Here is a 21093-nt window from a genome sequence, read left to right on the forward strand (position 1 = left end):
TAAATTATAGTAACCCTAAATTAGCATTAAATAACTGGAATGAAAGAGGAAAAATTAGGGAAGGAAAAAGGAAGGCAATGATAAGAGAGGGGAAAAAAGTCAAGAAGTACAGTATTTTCTATGGCAAAAAAAAAAAGTCAGGTATCAAATTTCACAGCACTGGTTTTTAAACAAAAACCCTAAAAATTCAAAAACATTGTTCAGTCTGCCTAATACATGTCTACTTGGCAATTATCTGCTCTTACAACATTCTATGTGGTACATGGAAAAACTTCCACCAATTACATATCATTTTCAGCATTCAGTTTTGCTCAAAATTAAATGGCCACCTAGATGTGATAACAAAATTTTAGGTGTATTGAAGGTCATTATCCTTAGGAGATGCAGGCTGAAATATTTAGAAGTGAAGTGACACAATGTCTGCAACTTACTATCAAATATTTCATAGGAAAAAAAAGATGTGTATGTATGTGTACAAACACACATGGCATACATTTATACATGTAAACATGCACTGGTATCTAAATGTTACTCAGTAAATCTAGATAAAGGGTAAATGGGTGCTCACTGTACTATTTTTATAAGTTTAAAATTTTTTGAAATAAAAAGTTGGGGTGGAAAGGGGCCCATAGAAAGTATCTATTCCTTGAAAATTTTGCCCCACCCAAGAGTCAAGGGGCCAACATATTTGACATTTATAGTTAATACATCTCAGATACAACATCTGTTATGAAAAACTCCTCTTCAAAGAAAAGTTCTGATACTCACATTGCCCATGTACTCCGAGAGCAGGTCCTGCAGGGCCTGGCGGACAGCATTACACTCTGCCACGATTCTCTCACGCCGGTCATCACGAGTGCAGGATGAGTCAGCCATCAGGGCAGCACCACTAATGATGCTTTCCAGGCGCTCCTCCAGGGAAGGCCTAAAGCGCTCCTCACTGAAGCTCAAGGGATCCACAATGATTTGTTTCTGCAGAGGAAGCATTACTGAATGTTAGTGCTAATCTCTATTACCTCCACTATTCGAGTAGGTGCTAATCTCTGTTGCTTCCACTATTCGAGGTGAGGAAAGTACTGATTACAAACATCAAGCTTTAACACAAAAATTATCATGCTTGAAAGTTGTATATACTCTTTGGCAGATGAGGGGCCAACCCATATAAGTTGGCCCATGGTGGATCACTTCTCAAATGAGGCACTAGAAACAGTACTACCCAGCTGAATGGGGCCTGGTTAAAGTATACCACCAAATGCAAACACATATATGTCACATAAAAATCATGTTCAAACTACTTAATCTGAACATCTAAAGGACAGACTATACAGTATTAGTAAGTTAAGTTACCAAATGAGAATTATAGAGGAAATAAAAGTTAACTCTTTTTTCCTAGGAATATAAAACTGCTACATAACACTAGCAGAACTGTTTCACCACAAAATAATAATAATAAACAAAACATTGATTTCTGGCCGCAAAGTTTCAGAAAGAAATCCATTTATAATTAATTTCAATCTATTTTCCTCACCTTACATATCTCATCAAATTTTATGAACAATTCAGTCTCAAATTTATCCTGTTATGTTTAAATTTGAGACTTTCTTTGCTCAAAAACCTCCAGGTATTCTATAAGAGATATTAGCAATATCCAACAAAGCCACTCTATGATGTAACAGCTCCAATAAGAATAAATCCTTTTTCTGTCTCCCCTTCAATTCTCTGACTCCATTTAAATTCAGCTTTACCAGTGATAAGTGAGGGCAAGTCAAAAGTAAGCTATAGGTACAGCTGCACCCAGAACAGCAGCTATTCTGTCATCAACTTCTCCACTTGATACAATTTATCCTTACACTAGTAAATGTCTGTGCAAGTACTGTGCCTTTTTCTTTATGGGGACTATTTTATTGATTTCAACTGAAATGCCAAGGTTTTTCTCTAAAAAGCCTGCCTTTCTCTAATAAGTATACATTTCTTGTTTCCCTTCCGAAAGAACCCTCAGTTTCAAAATTTAGCATGCAGTACCTTGAGTTTGTTACTAATCTACATTTTAGCTCATCATCTTTTTTTTTTTTTTAACCAGATTAAGTTTGCAAGATTTCTCTGGTCAAAAGTGAATATACAATGTGCTCTGACTAATAGGAATCAGGAATGAGAATGGTCACAGAATTTTAATAGAGTCATAGAGTTACAATTGTCCTGTGGTCATTTAGTCCAACATCATCATTTATGAATTAAGTAGCCTCTGATAAATATTACTCACTTTGAGCAAAATGTAACCCTTATTGCTTTGAAAAGGGCCAATATCTAATATTGCCAAATTTGTAGAGGGGAGAGGTGGGGGAACAACAGTGCTAGTAAATTGCAATATGCATCTTAACAGTCTGCTATAAAGTCATGTAATGTTTAAGGTTCAAAAGTAAAAATTTAGTTCTAATATCATTCTTCAGGCTTAACATTGCACTGTTTTTACGATTTATGAGAAGTCTGAAATCAGCCATGCATATTGGCAAGGATCAGTGACCCAAGCCAAAGTAAAGGGATGAGACAAAGGAAAGAAAAGGTAAAGGCAAGAAAAAACTATAATGCACTCCATTATACTGATTCTTTACTTCAAAGCATATCCACTTGTGAAAAGATGCTGGCCCTGGAAAGCAATTTTCCTTTATGTTAATTAAAAATTTAAAAATTAACCCAATAATTAGTTGATTAAAAAAAAAAAAACCCTAAAAAAAAAAACTCTTAAACTGCTGCCATCTACTGGAAGCCATGAGGCATTGTGGGTAAAAAATTTTAAGACAAAACCCCCCAAAATTAAGATTAGAATAGATGCGAAGGACAGCATGTACACAGGATGTATAGGAATCATCTATAAAAGGTAATTATAATGGCATTATGCTAAGAAAATATTTTAATTCCAAATTTGCTTCCACTTGATTAAGTTTTGTCTATTACAATTTAGTAATGAGAAGTAAATCTACACTAGTAAAACTATGATGGCACTTCTGTTGTAGTCACTTATAATGTCTATATCTCTCACCAGACTGTGAGTCTATGTGTACTTTGCCTCTGTATCTCATAGCTTTTATATCTGCCAGAAGGTTAAAATCTTGGTTGAAATGAACTGAACTCATATATCCCCAATAAAGAATGACCTCATAGGAAACACAAATTACATAAGAACTCAGAAGTTTAACTCAAACTAAAAAAGGAAAGAAAGGATAAATGCTTTCAGCCAAGTCAAGTAGACAAATGATTCAAAAAAGTTCTTTAAACTTGGATTGCAAATCTAAGTAGAAAGTGAGCTTTCATCAGAAAGCTTGATCACATTTCCCCAGAAATCTGTTAACTTTGGGAGATGGTCAAGAGCCTAAAGTTTCTTACCAAGCTTAACTTACATCAAAGTTGTTGAGCGCATAGGCCAATTCTCCTCCTCCTCCACCCTGGTGCTGGGAGGCATCGTCTGAAGCAGTGGCCTGGGCTGCATTGGAAATGCCTGTGACTGCCTGTTGTAGCTGCTTGTATATCAGGTCTCTGTTGGCCTTATAGGCTGCAACATCAGGGTGCTGTAGGCATGCCTGGGATGCAGTATAGAGGATCGGAACGTTTTTCTGCAGGATTCCTCTAGCTGCAGCCATCTGATCACGATGACCCACATCTTTCAATTCCTATAAAGAGTAAAACAAGAAATCGGAACAGTCTTTACGTGGATCAATTCACATAAAATTTTGTCGGTAAATATTGAAAAGTTAAGGCTTTCTACTAATTAGACACAATATTTTCATTAAGTCTGGCTTGAAAGTTCATCGCTATGGAGGCAGTATGGTTTAGTATCAAATTTTCCAAACCACACAGACCTGAATTTCGATCTCCAGTACTACTTTTTCCTCGCTATTGTGATCCTATTTTAACTCTCCATGGTCAGTTTCACCTTCTGTAAAGTAGGATCAATAACAGTACCTCTCATAATTGTCTTGAGGATTAAATGGGATAATGCATGTCAAGTACCTAGCACAGCACTAAATAAAAAGCAAAACATAAAACTGACTAGCACCTTGATTATGACTATATAAAGACATATGTACCTATTCCAACCAAAATAGAAAAATCATTCAGGCACATTTAAACAGAGTAAGATTATGAGGGTGTCTTTTTTATTAAATTACAAAAATTCATTAGAATAATTCTGTGAAATCTGGAATGGGAAACCACAGGTGTTCACGAACTATGCAGACCAGTAAGGTAAGGATGTGGCAGGCTATTCTCTCAAGTACACAACATGTCCCCCACCTTTCCCCTACCCCAAAGACTACCTTAGGACATGAGTCATTAGGCAAAGCTAAGGTTCATGTGCTCCATGACTGTAAACCAAAAGGTCTGTATTTCTTTGTAACACTCTATATACATGTGGTCATAAGTGAAACTATCTTTTTTCAATTTCTTCTATCCCATAATTATAAACTACAGTAAAAAGGATTTGAGGTTCCTGGTATGGTTTCCACTACTAGCATCTATTTGATAGAACAAGTGAATATGCTAAGTGACAAATAAGTGATATCAACAACAAGTAAGATGGGTAGGGTGTACATCTGGTATCCCACTGTTATTGAAAATACTAAAAGTAAAAATAATAATAATAATAAGTCTTTAATAAATGTGGATCAAAAAGATGTCTTCAGTAAATGTGGATCATCACCACAGAAGAGAAATATGTGATAACTCTAAATGACCCCAGAGCTGTTCCAACTCTATTTTATGTGTGATCGTAGAATTTCAATGTTAATGTCACCAACTGAATCCTAGAGTACAAATTTAACTGTGTAAACATGTAAGAGAAAACTGACTAAACTTAGAAGACCGAAGTCAATTATTCAAAGTCTGACTTAGCTATTTAATGGCTCATCTTTCTAGATGAATTCCTAATTAAAAATCAGAGACACCAAACTGGCTGCCTTTTTCTGACACTTCATCTCACTATATATTTTAGGTTTGCATCTTTATTCAAACTTCGTATAATATGACAGCTTTCTTCTCCTACTAGAATTCTCTTCTCATTTAGAAACTGAATTTGCAAATAACAGCTCACAGCACTCCAAATGCCCTGCAGCACAGTATATTAGGCTAAACATTCAGAAATGGGACCCTATGGATTTAGAGAATCAGTGATCATTTCAAGACTCATCTATGACAGAGCGCTGAGGCTAACCATTATGCTTAAATAGCTGGTGCACAAGTTCAGAGTAGCATTTTCTAAATGTCTTGCCTTCACCACAACCTCAAGGACTTTAAGTCTTCTAGGGAAGCATATGCCTTAAGGGCTTGTATTGTCCTGTTTTATAAAATGCTTTGCAATAGCTTTGGCATTCTTCCTAAGTATCTGTAACCTAGAATCAGTATAGCCTCTTGTAAAGGTTACCAAAGACACTTGTGGTCACCTGAAGTTAATAGTGTCAAAATTACTATTCAACACGACTCTCCTAGAGCCACCACTGCATGGCCTGGTATGATAAACGTCTGCCTTGCCAAAGACTACATTAGATTAAGTATTCAGAAACAGGACTCCATGGACTTAAGAGAACTGATGATCATCTCAAGACTCAAGCTGACATGGGGCTAGGGTTAACCATTATGCTTAAGTAAGTAGCTGGTGCCTGTTCTGTGTGGCATTTTCTAAATATCTTGCCCTCACTACAATGTATCTCTGATACAATCCTATTTACCAAGTATCGGGGAACATATTTTAATCTATGATGAAAATAACAGCTAAATATTATCACTTGTCCAAACTGCTAAAGAGTTCTCTCTCACTTTAGAACTGCTTTTGCTGCAGCACAAAAAAACCTAGATTTTATGAAGTACAGATAAGAAAATGGACACTATCATAAAGCAGCACTATTTACTATAAAGAATAATGATCAATCGTAAGTATTCTTTTCAAAATAGTGTTTATAAGTAATACAGATTAATGGAAAAGGTGAGCTATTAAGCAATATAATAATTACTTATGAAATTAAGAGGCCTTTGGTCTACTTTAGCCTTCATGATTCCTCAACTTCATTCATCCAGTTATGTTTCAGGCAGACTTAGGAACAGTCAAACAGAAAACATAAGGAGGAAATGACTGCTTTCAATATAATTTGAACTAACCATCACATGCAATGACCAAGAAACAGAAGCTAACTTCTAAGCAATCTATAACACTCTTACCAAGAGCTGGAAATTCAAATGAAAGTTTCCTCTCATTTCCCTCTTACTGTAAAATTGTAGCCATGCATACATTTGATCGGATGTCTTATCTTGGACTCAAATGACTATATTTAAAGAAATGGTCCATAGTCAAATCCAACCAGTCCAGATTATTTACACATAAAACATTACCTATGTGTCTGTTCAAGTTTTCAGAAAAATAACTGTGAAAGTCAGAGTTCAGAGACTAGGTAAGAAGAATTATAGTTTTACAAAACATCTCAACAAGCTCTATATACCCAGTGGGGAAATATAAACATCAAAGTTTTCCATCTCTAGCACACTAGGGAACCAGAGTTGACAATGTGAGGCAGAGGTAGTCCTGCTCACAGGAACTCAGTCAGCCCATCCCAACCTCTTGTCATATGTTTCACTCTTATCACCAAAGAAAAGCCTGCAACCAAATAGAAATTCTAGTCAGCAAAAAATATTCCAGCCCAAGAAAGTAACAGATTAGGGCCACACTCAGAATTCTATTCCAGGATGCACATGTAGTACGGCAAAGTGGCTTATTCATTCATTCGTTAAATAAATATTGAACACTACTGTATCCAGGCAATGTTCTAAGCACTGAGGATTATAGTAGCAATTTAAACAAGCAGAATCCCTCTCCTCTACAGCCAGACAGTCTGAGTTCAAAACCTGGCTCCACAACTTACTAGACGAATGGCCTTGCCAAATTATTTAACCTCTCTATGCTACGGTTCCCTTCATCTGTAGAAATTAATATCTGATCATAGTATCTACTTTATACTATTTAGTGAAGATTAAATGAGTTTGTGTTTATAAAGGGCTTATAACAGTATTCAGCACACAGTAAACACCTTTTTAGAGTTATTCATTATTTTCAGCAACATCCTCACCACCAACACCACACCATGTCCCGGAAAAACCTTAAAGAACAAAAACTCCAGAGAACCTGAAGACCTTATGAGATTTAGCGTTTCCTCAATAGGTGGCTGCTGCTTAAATGATACTAAGGGGGCTAAAGGAGCCAGTACACATCAAACTCAAATACTACTCTTGAGGAAATACCCCTTTTCTGAATTAGGGCTGCTTGCAAAGATAAGAAGCTCAATGAGGAAGTAAATTATTACACACCATGCCTGGGGAGAGAAGAAAAAGTCAAAAGTGAAAACAGTCAGAGCATAGAGCATATAGGAATTCGGCCAGAAAACACACAATGTGGAAAAACAAGCCCCGTTACTGAAGGAGGTCAGTGGGCCATATCGAAAATGGAGAATGAAATTTCCACCAGGCTGAGACCTTAGGATAAAATGAGTATTAGTCTAATACCTCCAAAAACACTAATTTAAAGGAATATACACCAAGGCCCAGATCTTATTAAAAGCCATTTATGAACAAGAGGCACACAGTCAGCCTACTCAATGGATTCTATTGTAGGAGGCTAAGGCTAAAGGTCCAAGGAATTAGGCCCAAGGAAACTATAAACAATCATGATATACTGTAAACCCAAGACAAACTTTAAAATGGGAACAGGTGTCACTTGACACACCAGCAGTAAACAGATAGTAAAATCAAATGGTGTAATTCAAAGATGGTTTAGAACCTATGCTTCAAAGGTATGGGCAAAATACAAGAAAATACAGGCAAAATACGGGCTGTTAGGGCACTCGGGCCCGAAGAGACAAGAGGAGGCAGCAGTCACCAGAATCCAGGGAGCAAGATGTATAAGAAATACCATCCAACAGGAACTATATTTAGCTACCCAGGGAAATCAACAGGGAGGGAACCAGGGTACTAAAACCCCAGCCTCACTCTCCTAAGTCCTCTGATCTCCTACTGACTAACCCAACCACCAGCCAGAAGGCAAAGGAGCCCCCTGGATGCGATACAGACAGGTCAGGTTCCTGTGGCAGAGAACAGGGTAAACAAGAGCAGAAAACAGATATGAAGGGGCAAACACAAGATCATCTAGGGCAAGTTAACTAACAACTTCAAGATTTCTGCAACATTTTATTTTGGAAATGTTTGAAATTTACTATCTTTTAAAAAAAAATACATCACAGATTATGTTTAAAGAACTCTTCACAGATTCATGACACACAGAATTAAAACTCAGGCAGCATTTCCCAGAAATCTGTCCAACAGCATACAAAATTCTGGACTATTATGTTTTATCTCAAGAACATCATCAATTTACTTCTTCCGCCATTTTACAAAGATATGCAATATTGTCAGTCTAAATGTTCTCACTTTCCTCAAATAATATTAAGTCTTCATAAACCAAGATCTGAATGGGTTTTAAGACAGTGGGTGAACTATTTGACAAACTATATTTAAAATATAACTAACATTTCGTGTATTCAAATGAGAACTTACATCAAGAACATTAAGTAAAATAAATTGTGAACATAATTTGGCCAGCTTGCCATATTTATAGAATTACCATACTATCATATACAAGTTCTTCTAAGGGTCAATCAGCCCCAGCAAAAAGAAAAAATTACTTTTGATTACATGATGAAGACATAGACCAATACAAGGATAAATGCTAAAAGCACACTGAGAGCCCGGGCAAAATGGTGTAGATGATAGAGGCTTTGTTCAATCCCCTCTTGCAACCAAATCAAAGTTGAGACAAAAACACAGAACAAATAGCAAGCAGAGTCGCCTGGGGTCTAGATGAACAGAAGCCCTACAACTAGGGAGAAAAATAAGAAATCACTTGCAGTGGTAGGAGGAGGTGAAGATGCGAGGCTGCCCCATCCAGAGCGGATGAATGTGACAGCTACGGCAGCTGCAGATGTTCCTTTAGAAAGGGCTGTGACTGCGACCGGACTTACGTGGTGATGGACTCACTCGCTCTGAGTACCAGCATCTGGTTGGCTGCTGGTGGCAGGGAGGGTATGGGGGCACCAGGGACTTACAGGGGGACACTGAGTGGTTGGAACAAGGGCCAGAGGCAAGGCTTTCTCCTAAGTAGAAGTGCTGGCAGTATCCATTGTTCCTCTGTGTCCTTCCAGTGTGCGGACACAGCAACAAAATGGGAAGACAAAGAAGCAGAAACCGTATGAGATCAAAGAAAAATGGAGTCAAACAATCTAAAAGATGCAGAGTTCAAAACACTGGTTATAAAGATGCTCATTGAACTTAGGGGAAGTGTAGATGAACTCAGAGAGAACTTTAAAAAAGAGGTAAAAAATATAAAAATGGAAATGTAAATTATAAAAGGGAACCAGTCAGAAATGAAGAATACATCATCTTAGGTGAAAAGTTTATTAGAGAAAATCAACGGAGTAGATGAAGAAAAGGATCAAACCACTGATATAGAAGATGGAGAAGCCAAGGACACCCAATCAGAATGGCAAGAAAAAAGAAGTCAAGACTATAATAATTTAAGGAGCCTATGGGACAAATTAAATGTAAAAACATCCGTGTCATAGGGGTACTTGAAGGAGGAGAGAGAGATGATGAAAAGCTATTTGAAGAAATAATGATGGAAAACTTCCCTAACTTGTTGAAGGAAATAGACATACAACTCCAGGAAGCTCAAGAGTCCCAAAAAAGATTAACCCAAACAGCCCCAAACCAAGACACATTATAATTAAAATACCAAAGGTTAAAGACAAAGAAAGAATCTTAAAAGCAGCAAGAGAAAAGTAGTTAGTTACCTAGAAGGGAGCACCCATAATACTGGCAGCAGATTTCTCAAAAGAAACTATGCAAACAGAAGGGCTGGCACAAAATATTCAACATGATGAAAACCCAGGATCTACAATCGAGAATACTTTATCCAGAAAAGCTATCATTTAGAGTCGAAGGACAGATAAAGAGCTTCCCAGACTAAAATAAGCTAAAGGAATTTATCAACACCAAGTCAGTATTACAGGAAATGTTGGAGGGACTGCTTTAAGAATAAAAAACATGTATCAAAATCATGAAAAAAGAATGGTAATAATAACTACATTCCTATCAACAAGTACATCGAATGGAAAAGAATTGTGCTCCAACCAAAAGACAGAGCAGCTAAATGGATAATAAAACAAGACCTCTGCATGTGCTGCCAGAAGAGACTCACTTCAGATTAAAAGACACACACAGACAAAAAGGAAGGGGATGGAAAAAGATATTGCCTTGATGGACTTAGAGGGTATTGTGCTGAATAAATCAAGTATCACATGATTTCACGTAAATGTGGAATCTGAAGAACAAAATAAACACCAAAAATGGAAATAAACTCATAGACAGAGAATATTTTGAGGGCTACGAGATGGGAGGGAGGTTGGGGGAACAGCGAAAAAGAGTAAAGGGATGAAGAAGTACAAATGGATAGTTATAAAATAGACATGGAGATATAAAGTGTAGCATAAGGAAAATAGTTAACAATATTGTAATAAATATGTAAGGGGAAGAGAAGTGCTAGATTTAGTGGGCTGATCACTTTGTAAGTTATATCTCTAATCGCTATGCTGTACAACTGAAACTATTATTGTATGCCAACTATACTTGAAAAAAACACACACTGAATTATACAAAGTAAATACAAACAACTGATTGTCTATTATGTTTCAATAAAGCCGATGGGGGGGGGGTAGGGGAAGGCACATTGAACATACCCTAAATTACTCAGACAGTTCACCAAATCTAGTCATATTATCATGTGTAAAATTAAGTACTTGAAATATAAAACCAGGTTCGTGTATGTGCAGATTCAGTCTGATCACATCTTACAACTTGAAATATGAGCAATAACTACTATCCACCAACTGCCCAATACTGAGGGCCTACTTAGTGTCTGGTACTATATTAAATACTTTACACACATTATTGAATTTAATCCTCTCAACTTTGTGGGGTAGTTTTTATATTAATATAAAAATAACCAAATAAAAGTTACTAGAAAGTCTCCAAAGCTGAGGCTGTCATATATTGGACAGTTATAATACTGACCCCTTTTTCCTCGTGCCTGTCAAAGCTCTGTTGTGTGTTCCTGTCCTCGGGAAGGCTACCCCCATCACAGACCAGATGGCAGGACTAAGTCACGGTAACCACTTTCCTCTTACCAATGATTAGTGAGGAATAGCCATGTTATACAATTCAGATTTAGGTCAAATCTGTTAGGGGCTTCTGCATCGTTTGCTTATAAAGACAATCCTTTTTTCCCCCTACATATTGATTTGTGCAAATGTCAAGCCTAGGGCTTCTGCAGCCAACCAGTGCCAGGCACACTGAAGTTGGTAGAGTGCTGGAAAATGTCAAGAACCTGGATCCTTGATGATATTGTAAAGCCTTATAAATTTAACAACTCTGAAGTCAGAAAACATAACTCAGACTTCTAATTAGTGAGAAAATAAACTCCCCATTGTTCAAGCAGTTTTGGAGCTGGGTTTTCTGTGAACCGCAATGTAAAATATCCTAACTGATATAGGTATTGGCTAACAATAAGAATTCACATTTTCAGGGCTTCTTTAAAAATAAGAATTAAAAGCTTGATCAGGACTATGAAAGTTATAAGCTAAATGGTGATATATGCATCCCCGATACAGAACACACATCTAACACACATCATCCAATAGGAAGAACACAGGGAAGATCTTAAAGCACCCCAACAGCAAAAAAATGTCAAAAGGCTAGCAAAGCTTGGAAATAATACTGATCCACATGCCATATAACACAAACTCATAACACCATGGAAAACTACTAATAGTGATTAATAAGAAATATAGTTGACTCTTGAACAATGCAGGGGTTAGGAGTGTCAACCCATGGCTCCAGTTGAAAATCTACATATAACTACATTTGGCCCTCCTCTTCCACTGATTCCGAACCCATGGATGTAAAATATACTTAAAAAGTAACAAAATATAGGGGAAAGGAAGAGATACTTTCTGATATAGAAGTAATTCCAATATGGTTTAACTGGTTTAAGGTTTTTAAAGATCTGAATTAAACTCTGTCATGAACTCACATTAATAATCCTTGAATGAACCTAACAAAGGCCTATCAACTCTCCTATACTATCACTAATTGCCAAGCTACTTAAACTAAAATTTTTACAGGATTTACAATAGGAGCATAACATGACTGTAACTTAATTATAGCTTTATTGAAAACATAATATTGAAAGGATATTTTGTAAATTAAATGTTTTAATGGAACTATATTGGCAGAAGGAGGTATTGGTACCCTCAGAAAACTCTGACAAAGTGGATTTTTCCCACTAGGTAATAATGTAAACAACTTATATAAATAATATAAACACTAGATAATAATATAAACAAATCATGACTGTACCTGTTGTCTTTTGGCTGCCATAATGTTCAGCTTATCCACTTCAGGTTTCAGGGCTTTATACTGTATTCCTAAGTCTTGTTCAGTGCCAGCATTCCTCAGTTTCAAGATACCATCTTCAACCTATTAAGCATATGCCCCGAAAAGAAAAATTCTAAACAATATAAATCTGTATATAAAGGTGGTCAAGAATTTTTAATTCCTTTTAATAAATACTATGATAGCAATCCAAACTCTCTTAAGTTTATAAGGCCCTCAAACATTTGAGCGGCTGCTACTGCAAAGGATGACATTACTGACTTCTGTATAAAAGGACACAATTTAATATATCTTGGTTTCTCAAAACTCAGGAACTCTAATATAAGGAAATGTTTAATCACTACTGCAAAAAAGGAAGGAGACAAAACAATACATTTGTTACAAGTTCTTCATGAGAACCAAGCCAACAATGGCTCACAGCAGAGCCAGTATGATGGTAAACTTGGAATAGAGAAGTGGAAATTAAACAAAAACATTCTTGGTCCAGTTAGGTGAACCAAATTCAAAACCAAACCAAATCCTAACGAATGTTGAACTAAGTTTGGACAGTAGTAATCTCACTGTGATACAGAGTATAAATTACAGACATAGGCCTATACTTACAACTTTCAGCTGAACAAGTAATTTGTAGACATCTGCCATGTCGGCCAAAATAAGCAACCGGGTAACAGCAGAGAGCAAAGCTCGAGCTGCCCGAACCATGTTGCCACGCTTCACAGAAGAGCAGGGATCATCCGCAAACTCTCCCGCAGCACTCTTCATCAAATCACCTGTTTCACAGAAAAGAAACAAATAGGAGGAATGAGTCAAATAGCTGCTCTACATTTAAAAAATAAAAATAGTTCAAACTTTGTATATTTTATGCATGGAATTTAGTTTAAGTGTTTTTATTTTTGTTTTTTCTTTTATTGTGTTATAGCTGTTACTAAGAAAAGCACCCTCATATGTTGCTGGTAAAAGCACAATATCTGGATTTGGCACTATATATCAAGATCCTTAAAAATACTTCTTTCCATTGATCTAATAATACACTTTCCCCAAAAGGAACATTATATGTATCCTAATGAAAATAAATCCAAGATTTGAGTGGGAGAAAAAATGGATCTAATGCAATCTATCCTCACATCCACAGAATGACACAGAAATACAGGAACCATTGTGTAGGACCACCACAGTTCATCAACCATCTCGACTATCTTATGTGTACAGCTCTAAAAGAGACTCACTGGTATGTGAAAAGACATCATTCAGTCAGACTCATTCATTTTCCTCATAGTAAAACACTGTCAACAGTTCAAATGCTCAACAATAAGTATCTAGTTAAATTCACCCTAAGATTCATATATTAATTTGGCTTAGAAGCACCATATATACTAATAACAAAGACAAGCGTATTTGTAAAGTCAGAAATAACTCGCAATGAAGAATTTCATAGTTAAAAGTTTTCCTCAATGTAAGATACAGACATAGGAAGATACGGATATGTGGCAATCATTATGTGGATATACAACAATCTTATGGTACTTAAAAAGAAAGAGCTTATTTACTTATCTATTTAACAAATAGTGAGCACCCACTATACATCAAAAACCATATTAGGTGCCAGTGACATAGTACTCAAGAAATCAGTTGGTGTCCTCATGGAGGTCTATAGAGGGGGGAAGACAGACAAGCAAACAATTAAAAGCTAATTAGGACAAGGCATCCGTACTCAAAGGGCTTGCAAATTAGGGAGGATTACAATGCAATCAGAATTACAATAGTCCTGTGGACAAGGTACTAAGGGAAGATAATAGGAAAAGCTATTTACTCATGGAAGAAGTTGTCTTAAAAGCCTTGCAGAAAAAGATATTTGCCTTAAACAATGTTAATATTACAAGAGATATTAAACAAGAGATATTGGCCTTATACAATAAATAGAATCTTACCTATTTGTTGAGAGCTTACTATACAAACAAGTAATCCACTGCCAGGGATACAAAGCTGAACAAGACTATGCCTGCTTTCAAATGGTTTATAATCCAGAAAAGAGGATGTGATCATACAGAAATCATGTGGCATTTTAACAAACAAACTGTAAGAAAGACAAAAAGTACCGTAGGATTTCAAATGAGGAAGAACTAAGGACCAGTTTGGGGGAAAGTGAAATGCCAGCCACAGTTTAATGAAAGACATAGCACTATGAAATGGACTCTACCCTTGAAAGATAGAAACGACTTTCAGCAGTAGAACAGGGTTAGCACCCCAACAAAAGGAACAGCAACACAGATTACAACATTTAATAAATGTCCACTCTATGGCACTATCATATTTTATTTAATCCTATCAATCACCAACAAAATAGGTGGTATTAGTCCTTCCTTACAAATGAAAAAATCCTTCACCAGGTTAACTAACTTAATCACAATTTCCTAATAGTAAATGGTAGAGCCAGAATTTGTAGTGCCGATGCTTATGTTCTTATAACCACTTATCAAACTGAGGTATACAAAAAGAAGGCATATCTGGGGGCTGAGTTCTTTAGCCAACTGGAAGGAAAGAGATGTGTATAGAAGAAGCAGAAGTTGAGGATGGAAAGGCCATGGACAGAGTACAAAGAAGAATCCTTGAGCCGAAGAGTAAAAAGTCAAAGTCAGTCACAGATTAACCTAAAAAAAGTACATACAATAAACTCGACCAGAGAGATGGGCAAGAAAGCGACAGTGAGCGCCCAGGAAAGAAGAGTAATAAATTATAAAGGCAGGGGTCAAATAATATAACCTTTGATTATGAAGAATCATATGAAGGGAAATGAAAGCATCAAAGATTAAAGGTTTCAAGTTAGGGTTGTCCTGAGATGTAGAAGAGAGGCCAGAGCACTGTATGAGTGAACATAAATAGGGGAAGTTTAAAAACAAACAACAAAAAAAAGCTGGAGCCCTTGAGATTGGATTCAGGAGTGAGAAGGAAGTCTATGACAAAGAGCCAAGATTATGAACTGTCAAACAGAGAAGATGGGAATTTCCAAGAGAAAACTGGTGAACAAAATTAAATCCATATATACAGATCAATGGAATAAAACTGAGAATCCAGAAATATACTCAGTTTTCAACAAGGCTGTCAAGACCCTTCAATAGGGGGAAAACAGTCTTTTCAACAACAGTGCTAGGACAACTGGATATCTTCATGCAAAAGAAAGAAGCTGAATCCCTACCTCACACCATATACTTTCAAAAAAGGTCAAAAAGCCTAAATGTAAGAGCTACAATTATATAACACTTAGAAATAAACACTGATGTAAGTCTTCGTGACCTCTGATTAGGCAATGATTGGTTTCCTATGACGCCAAAAGCACAAGCGACAGAAGAACAAAATAGATTAGACAGCTTCAAAATTTTAAATTTTTATGCTTCAAAGGACACTATCAAGAAAGTGATAAGGATCTGGTATCCACAATTTATAAAGAACTCTTACAACTCGACAATAAAAATATAATCCAATTTAAAATAGGCAAAGCAAATATATACACCTCTTTCCAAGGAAGATAAAACGGCTAATAAGCACATGAAAAAAATGCTCAACCTCAATAGCCATAAGGGCAGTGCATATCAAAATAAAATATCACTTCGTATCCAATAGGATGGCTATAATTAAAAAGACAGAATAACAAATGTTGGCGAGATGTGGAAAATTGGCAACTTACATTTCCGTGAGTGGGAATGTAAAATGGTGCAGCCACTTAGGAAAATCGTCTTGCTGCGGGTTCCTCAAAAGGTTAAATGTAGAGTTACCATATTACTCAGCGATTCCACCCCTAGGAATATACTCAAAGTGAACTGGAAACATGTGTCTACACAAAAACTTATACATGAATGTTCACAGCAGCACTATTCAAGATAGCTGAAATGTGGAAACACCACAAATATTTCCCAATTAATGAATGGATAAACAAAATGTGGTATTTGTGCATGCTGGAACCATGCAAAGTGAGGATTGTCTGTATCTATCTCCCAGGATTGCTGTGGAGATGAAAGCAAATGTTCAGCAGAAGTAAAGGCCCAGATTAGGTCAAAAAGAATGAATTTAAAGTAGTGTTTTAAAACTAGTCCATCTAAATCAAAACTCTTCAGTGATTCGCTTACATACAAATGGACAAGTGAAAAGTCTTGTAGATAATTTTAAATTCAATTTTAATCACTTAACCTCACTGTATTAATCCCCCATTTTTCACCAACTCCCATCCAGGTTCCTCTTCAACAGTCTCATGCCTTTGATAGCTAACATGATATCGTTCCAAAATAATCAGGCCAAGTGACAACAAATAAATGGAACTGAAAGGAAAAGGCAAAATAAATGAAATACATTTACATCCATTCTAACCTCTTTTAGCTCACAGCCATAATAATGGCAAATCCTTAAATTCAATGGGCTAGCATATGGTATTAGTAAAGAAAAACATCTATTAGAAACATACTGTATGATGGATTAAAGCATTCAAATTTTTCTCTACTCACAAAATTATGAACAAATATGTAAATAAAGCCACTAGCTAAAAACGAAGGCCTCAAACTTCTCCGGTCATTTCTGTAAAAGCAACATAAACTAAGACTGACTTGAGATGTTTAAGAAACTAAAAATATACATACAAAAAATTAAGAATTCATTAAAATCTAACTGTCAATTAGTTTAAAGCATACTTGTAAGAGTTATCAAAAGTACTCTTTCCTCATACAAAAAGGCATACTGGGAAAACTGAGGCAGACAGGCAAGCTGTCCAAGGTCACATGGTCAGTAGTAGTAAAGGCTGAGAATATAACAGTATCTTCTGGCCTTGTCCCAACATTTTCCAGTCAACTAGACTACATCTGGTATTAACTAAGATATAAAGGAGATGAAACTTGAGAACCCACTACCAATATTCTATCTGCCATGAAATCAGATCTGTCAACATGCCCATCCCTGGCATTCTCCCCTAACTAAGATAGGGATAAAAGTTAAGCTTCTCTGGAGTTCAAAACAAGGACAAAGGGCAATTGTAAAGGAAGTAAACCCCCAAAAAACCATAGTTCTACATTAGATCAGGGCAAGATCAAGACCTTTCTGAAGCATCAAATATCTTGAGTAAATTCCCTTCAAAGCAATCCAACTTTTTATAAAGTTATTGAGAAAGGACAGGCTTGAAAACTGTGTGGATATGTATGTGAGACAAACAGTAAAAATAAAAAAAGAGAAGTCTTGGCTTTTCTTTTTTAAGATGAGCCTGGGAAACATGAGCTATTCTATTATGTTGCTCTTTTAAAACAAGGAATGTTACAAAGTAATGTTAATGAGTATACAGTTGACCCTTGAACAAGTGTTTGCACAGGCCCACTTAAATGAAGATTTTTTCCAATAAATAGCTGTATTGTTTTCAATCCACAGATGCAGAAGGCCAACTGTATGCATTGATCTTTGCCATTTTATATAAGGGATTTGAGCATCCTCAGATTTTGTTATCTGTGCAGGGATCCTGGAACCGATCCCCGACTGATACCAAAGTACAACTAAGTTTTGCGGGAATCAAACCTTACATATGGATTTGACTGTGTGGGGGTTAGTGCTCCTAACTCCCGCATTGTTCAAGGATCAACTGTACACTATTCTCCCAGAACACTGATGTAAAACAAGGTATTGGAACTGGCTCTGAATCCCAACTTTGTTATCTGGCAGCTGTGCAACCTTGGGCTGCTTTATCTCTACCTGTTTTCTCTTCCATAAAATCAGAATACCATTCATCTCTCACCTCACTGGGTTGTTTTAAAAATTAAATGAAGTAATAAATGCAAAATTCAACAAATATTTCCATGCCCCTTCCACTTCACCATCTACTTTCTCCAGTCCTTAAATTTATTCAGAACATGGTCACTGCTCACACACCAACTGTTTCTTCCATTTTTAGAAATAAAGTCATGCTAGCAAGTTTCCTAAAGGGTGGAGGAAAAATTGCCTTTTAATTTGTAATGTTGAAGCAGTAAAGAGGAAGCCTCCTTTACCCCAGTCGCATAGTGCAGAAAGTAATAAAAACTGGTCCTTCTGTGGTAATAGCTACAAACAAAGCTTGACTTAGTTCTCCTTGCTGGGGCCTTACTTTTTTTTTTCCATCTGCTGTTTGTGTCTTTAAAGGACTTATGCCAACCTGAGGTATCTCCCTGTTTTGAGGAACTTGTCATCTCCCTCACCTATTCCATTTACAACTTTACATACCCAAAAGCCCATGTCATACTACAAGAACAGCTCTCAATCACAATGCCACAGCAGAGGGTCCCAGGTCCTCAGATACCCAGCTATAGAAATATCTCTACAACCTTCAGAAGTCGTCCAAGGAGACTCAATAGAGCAAAGTTACATCTTCCCTAATACTAAGGATACTTCTAATATGTTCCTTGGCCAGAACCTTTCCATCTTTAGGTCCAAAAAAGATAACTTTGACAGTCCAGCAGAGGAATGTGGGTTATTTTCCATAAATTACAAAATCTACCCACTCCAGGTATCTTTATTAATGGAAAGGTTTTAAATTTCCACTTTAAATAGCAGATATAGAACAATTTATACCGTACAATGAGAATGGAGATCACAATATGTATACATCATGGAAGTGGGATGGGGAGACTATCCCACACCAATAAACACAAAAATACTAACAGAGGTGGTATATCACAAGGTGCTTTTTTAATTTTCGATAATGTCTATACTTTTTTTAAAAAAAGTTTTTGCTCAAAAAAATGTAAAATATCTTTAATTCATGTCTGTGATCCATAAAACTCAAGAGTTTCCTAAAAGAGAATAATCTAAAGCACTCAAGAAAAAGTCAACATATAAAATTTTTTTCTAAGGTATAAAAAAATCATGGCTATTAGTATCGTTGCAAAAAGAAAAAGTAAAATTAACAAATCTTATGAAATATAAAAACTTTGTGAAATCAGCTGTCTTAAGAAGGTTATCCAAAATATGGATAAGCGAAAAGGTAAAATAAGGGGGCCATGTGCAATCCCAATCTCATTGTCATTATTTTTTGTTTAGTTGCTGAAGGAATAGTTCAACCATTATACAGAACTTAAGTAGGTATTTCTTAACAGAACATTTTATTTATTTTTTTCCTCCTCTTTAATTCCCCTCCACCCCCGCCCCACTTCCACCCCTCACCTATGGATGCTGCCTTGCTGTCTCCCTTTTTTAAGAACTAGATCTCAGAAGGCAGGGCGTCTCCCCGCATGCCCTCGCGGCACACACTGTGGACCTGGCTTACCTGGAGCTCCACCTGGGGCAGGAACCCAGGACCTTCTGCATGTAAAGCAGACGTGCTAACCATTACCCTATGGAGCCACCCCTATTTATTTATTTTTTTATGGTGACATTGGTTAATGAAATCCAGTAGGTTTTAGGTGTACAATTTAACAGTAAGGCATATACACACACACACACACACACACACACACACACATACATATATATATACACACACACATACACACATACATATATATATATACATACACTGCATTGTGTATTCACCTCCCATAGTTAGAGTTCTTTCTGTCACCACATATTTGACCTGCTTTTGCCCCATCTACCTCCATCCCTTAATAGAACATTTTACGAGAGCATATTGTTTGTTATCAACTGCCAAATCCAACAGAGAAAGATATTTTAAGACATCTACCTGAATGTGCTTATGAGGACCAGCAAAAACAGTCCTGTGTCAAAATGACAGAAGCTTCTAGGAGAGTTAAAGACATTTATCATCTGAAACATGTTGAAATTATTCGTATCAGGATCACCTTCATGGCCATAAGTGTAATTGTGATTCTCTACTCTCCCACTGATTTCCCAGATGCTCTTGATCAAGTCACTTTGATCTCTTTATCGCAAAATGATTTTAGATATCTAAAAATTTTTTCTTCTCAAATATTTCATACTACACTTATCAGTGAGAGCTTTAGTCTTTAAAATAAAAACTGTTTTATTTCACCATACTCTCTAAATTTTTGAAAACTGAATAAAATTCTGGCCATAACATTAGAGAGTTCGTTGATTTTCTGGTTCAAAATAACGTCCATAAGTTATATTACCCTATACAGAATATTATCCAGCCATTAAAAATTACATTGTAGGAAAATAATGATAATGAAAAATGTTCAGGATCCATTAAGTGAAAAAATGACAAAATGGAGCAAAACATATTTCTACCCACTTGAGTATATTCATAGAAAACTGAAAGTCTAGACCAAAATGTTAACCATTGGTTTCATCTCTGTGTAACAAAATTATAGCTGATTTTAATTTTCTTCTTTTGCTCTTACTATCAAAAACATGTTTACTGAAGAAAATTAACTTTTGTTTTAAAAAATTTTCAATTCTACCCAAGGAGTAGCCAGAGGAAAGGCGGGGGAAAAAAAAGAGCAAGCAACCAACATCACAGGTTAATCTATTATAACCACCATCTCTATCACCCCACCCCCATATTTAACAGCTTGGAATCTTTTTACACAGTAGAAAATAAACATCTAGTGCTGGATTTTGAATACCTTAAAGTTCCCT

At 36.3% G+C, this 21093-nt stretch overlaps 1 protein-coding gene across 7 annotated transcripts in view; it reads right to left on the minus strand.

Moving 5' to 3' along the window:
• CTNNA1 (catenin alpha 1) overlaps positions 1 to 21093 on the minus strand; it is a 301788-nt gene that overhangs the window by 92640 nt on the left and 188055 nt on the right. For all 7 annotated transcript variants that reach the window (XM_025040779.1, XM_015598072.2, XM_025040777.1 and 4 more), the window contains exons 4-7: positions 13141 to 13307; positions 12502 to 12621; positions 3396 to 3665; positions 769 to 972 (exon numbers count right to left, since the gene is read on the minus strand). In XM_025040779.1, coding sequence (XP_024896547.1) covers positions 769 to 972; positions 3396 to 3665; positions 12502 to 12621; positions 13141 to 13307 — 761 coding nt within the window. The remainder of the gene's footprint in view (positions 1 to 768; positions 973 to 3395; positions 3666 to 12501; positions 12622 to 13140; positions 13308 to 21093) is intronic.

This window comes from Pteropus alecto, unplaced genomic scaffold (assembly GCF_000325575.1).
Source record: "Pteropus alecto unplaced genomic scaffold, ASM32557v1 scaffold78, whole genome shotgun sequence".
Lineage (NCBI taxonomy): Eukaryota > Metazoa > Chordata > Mammalia > Chiroptera > Pteropodidae > Pteropus > Pteropus alecto.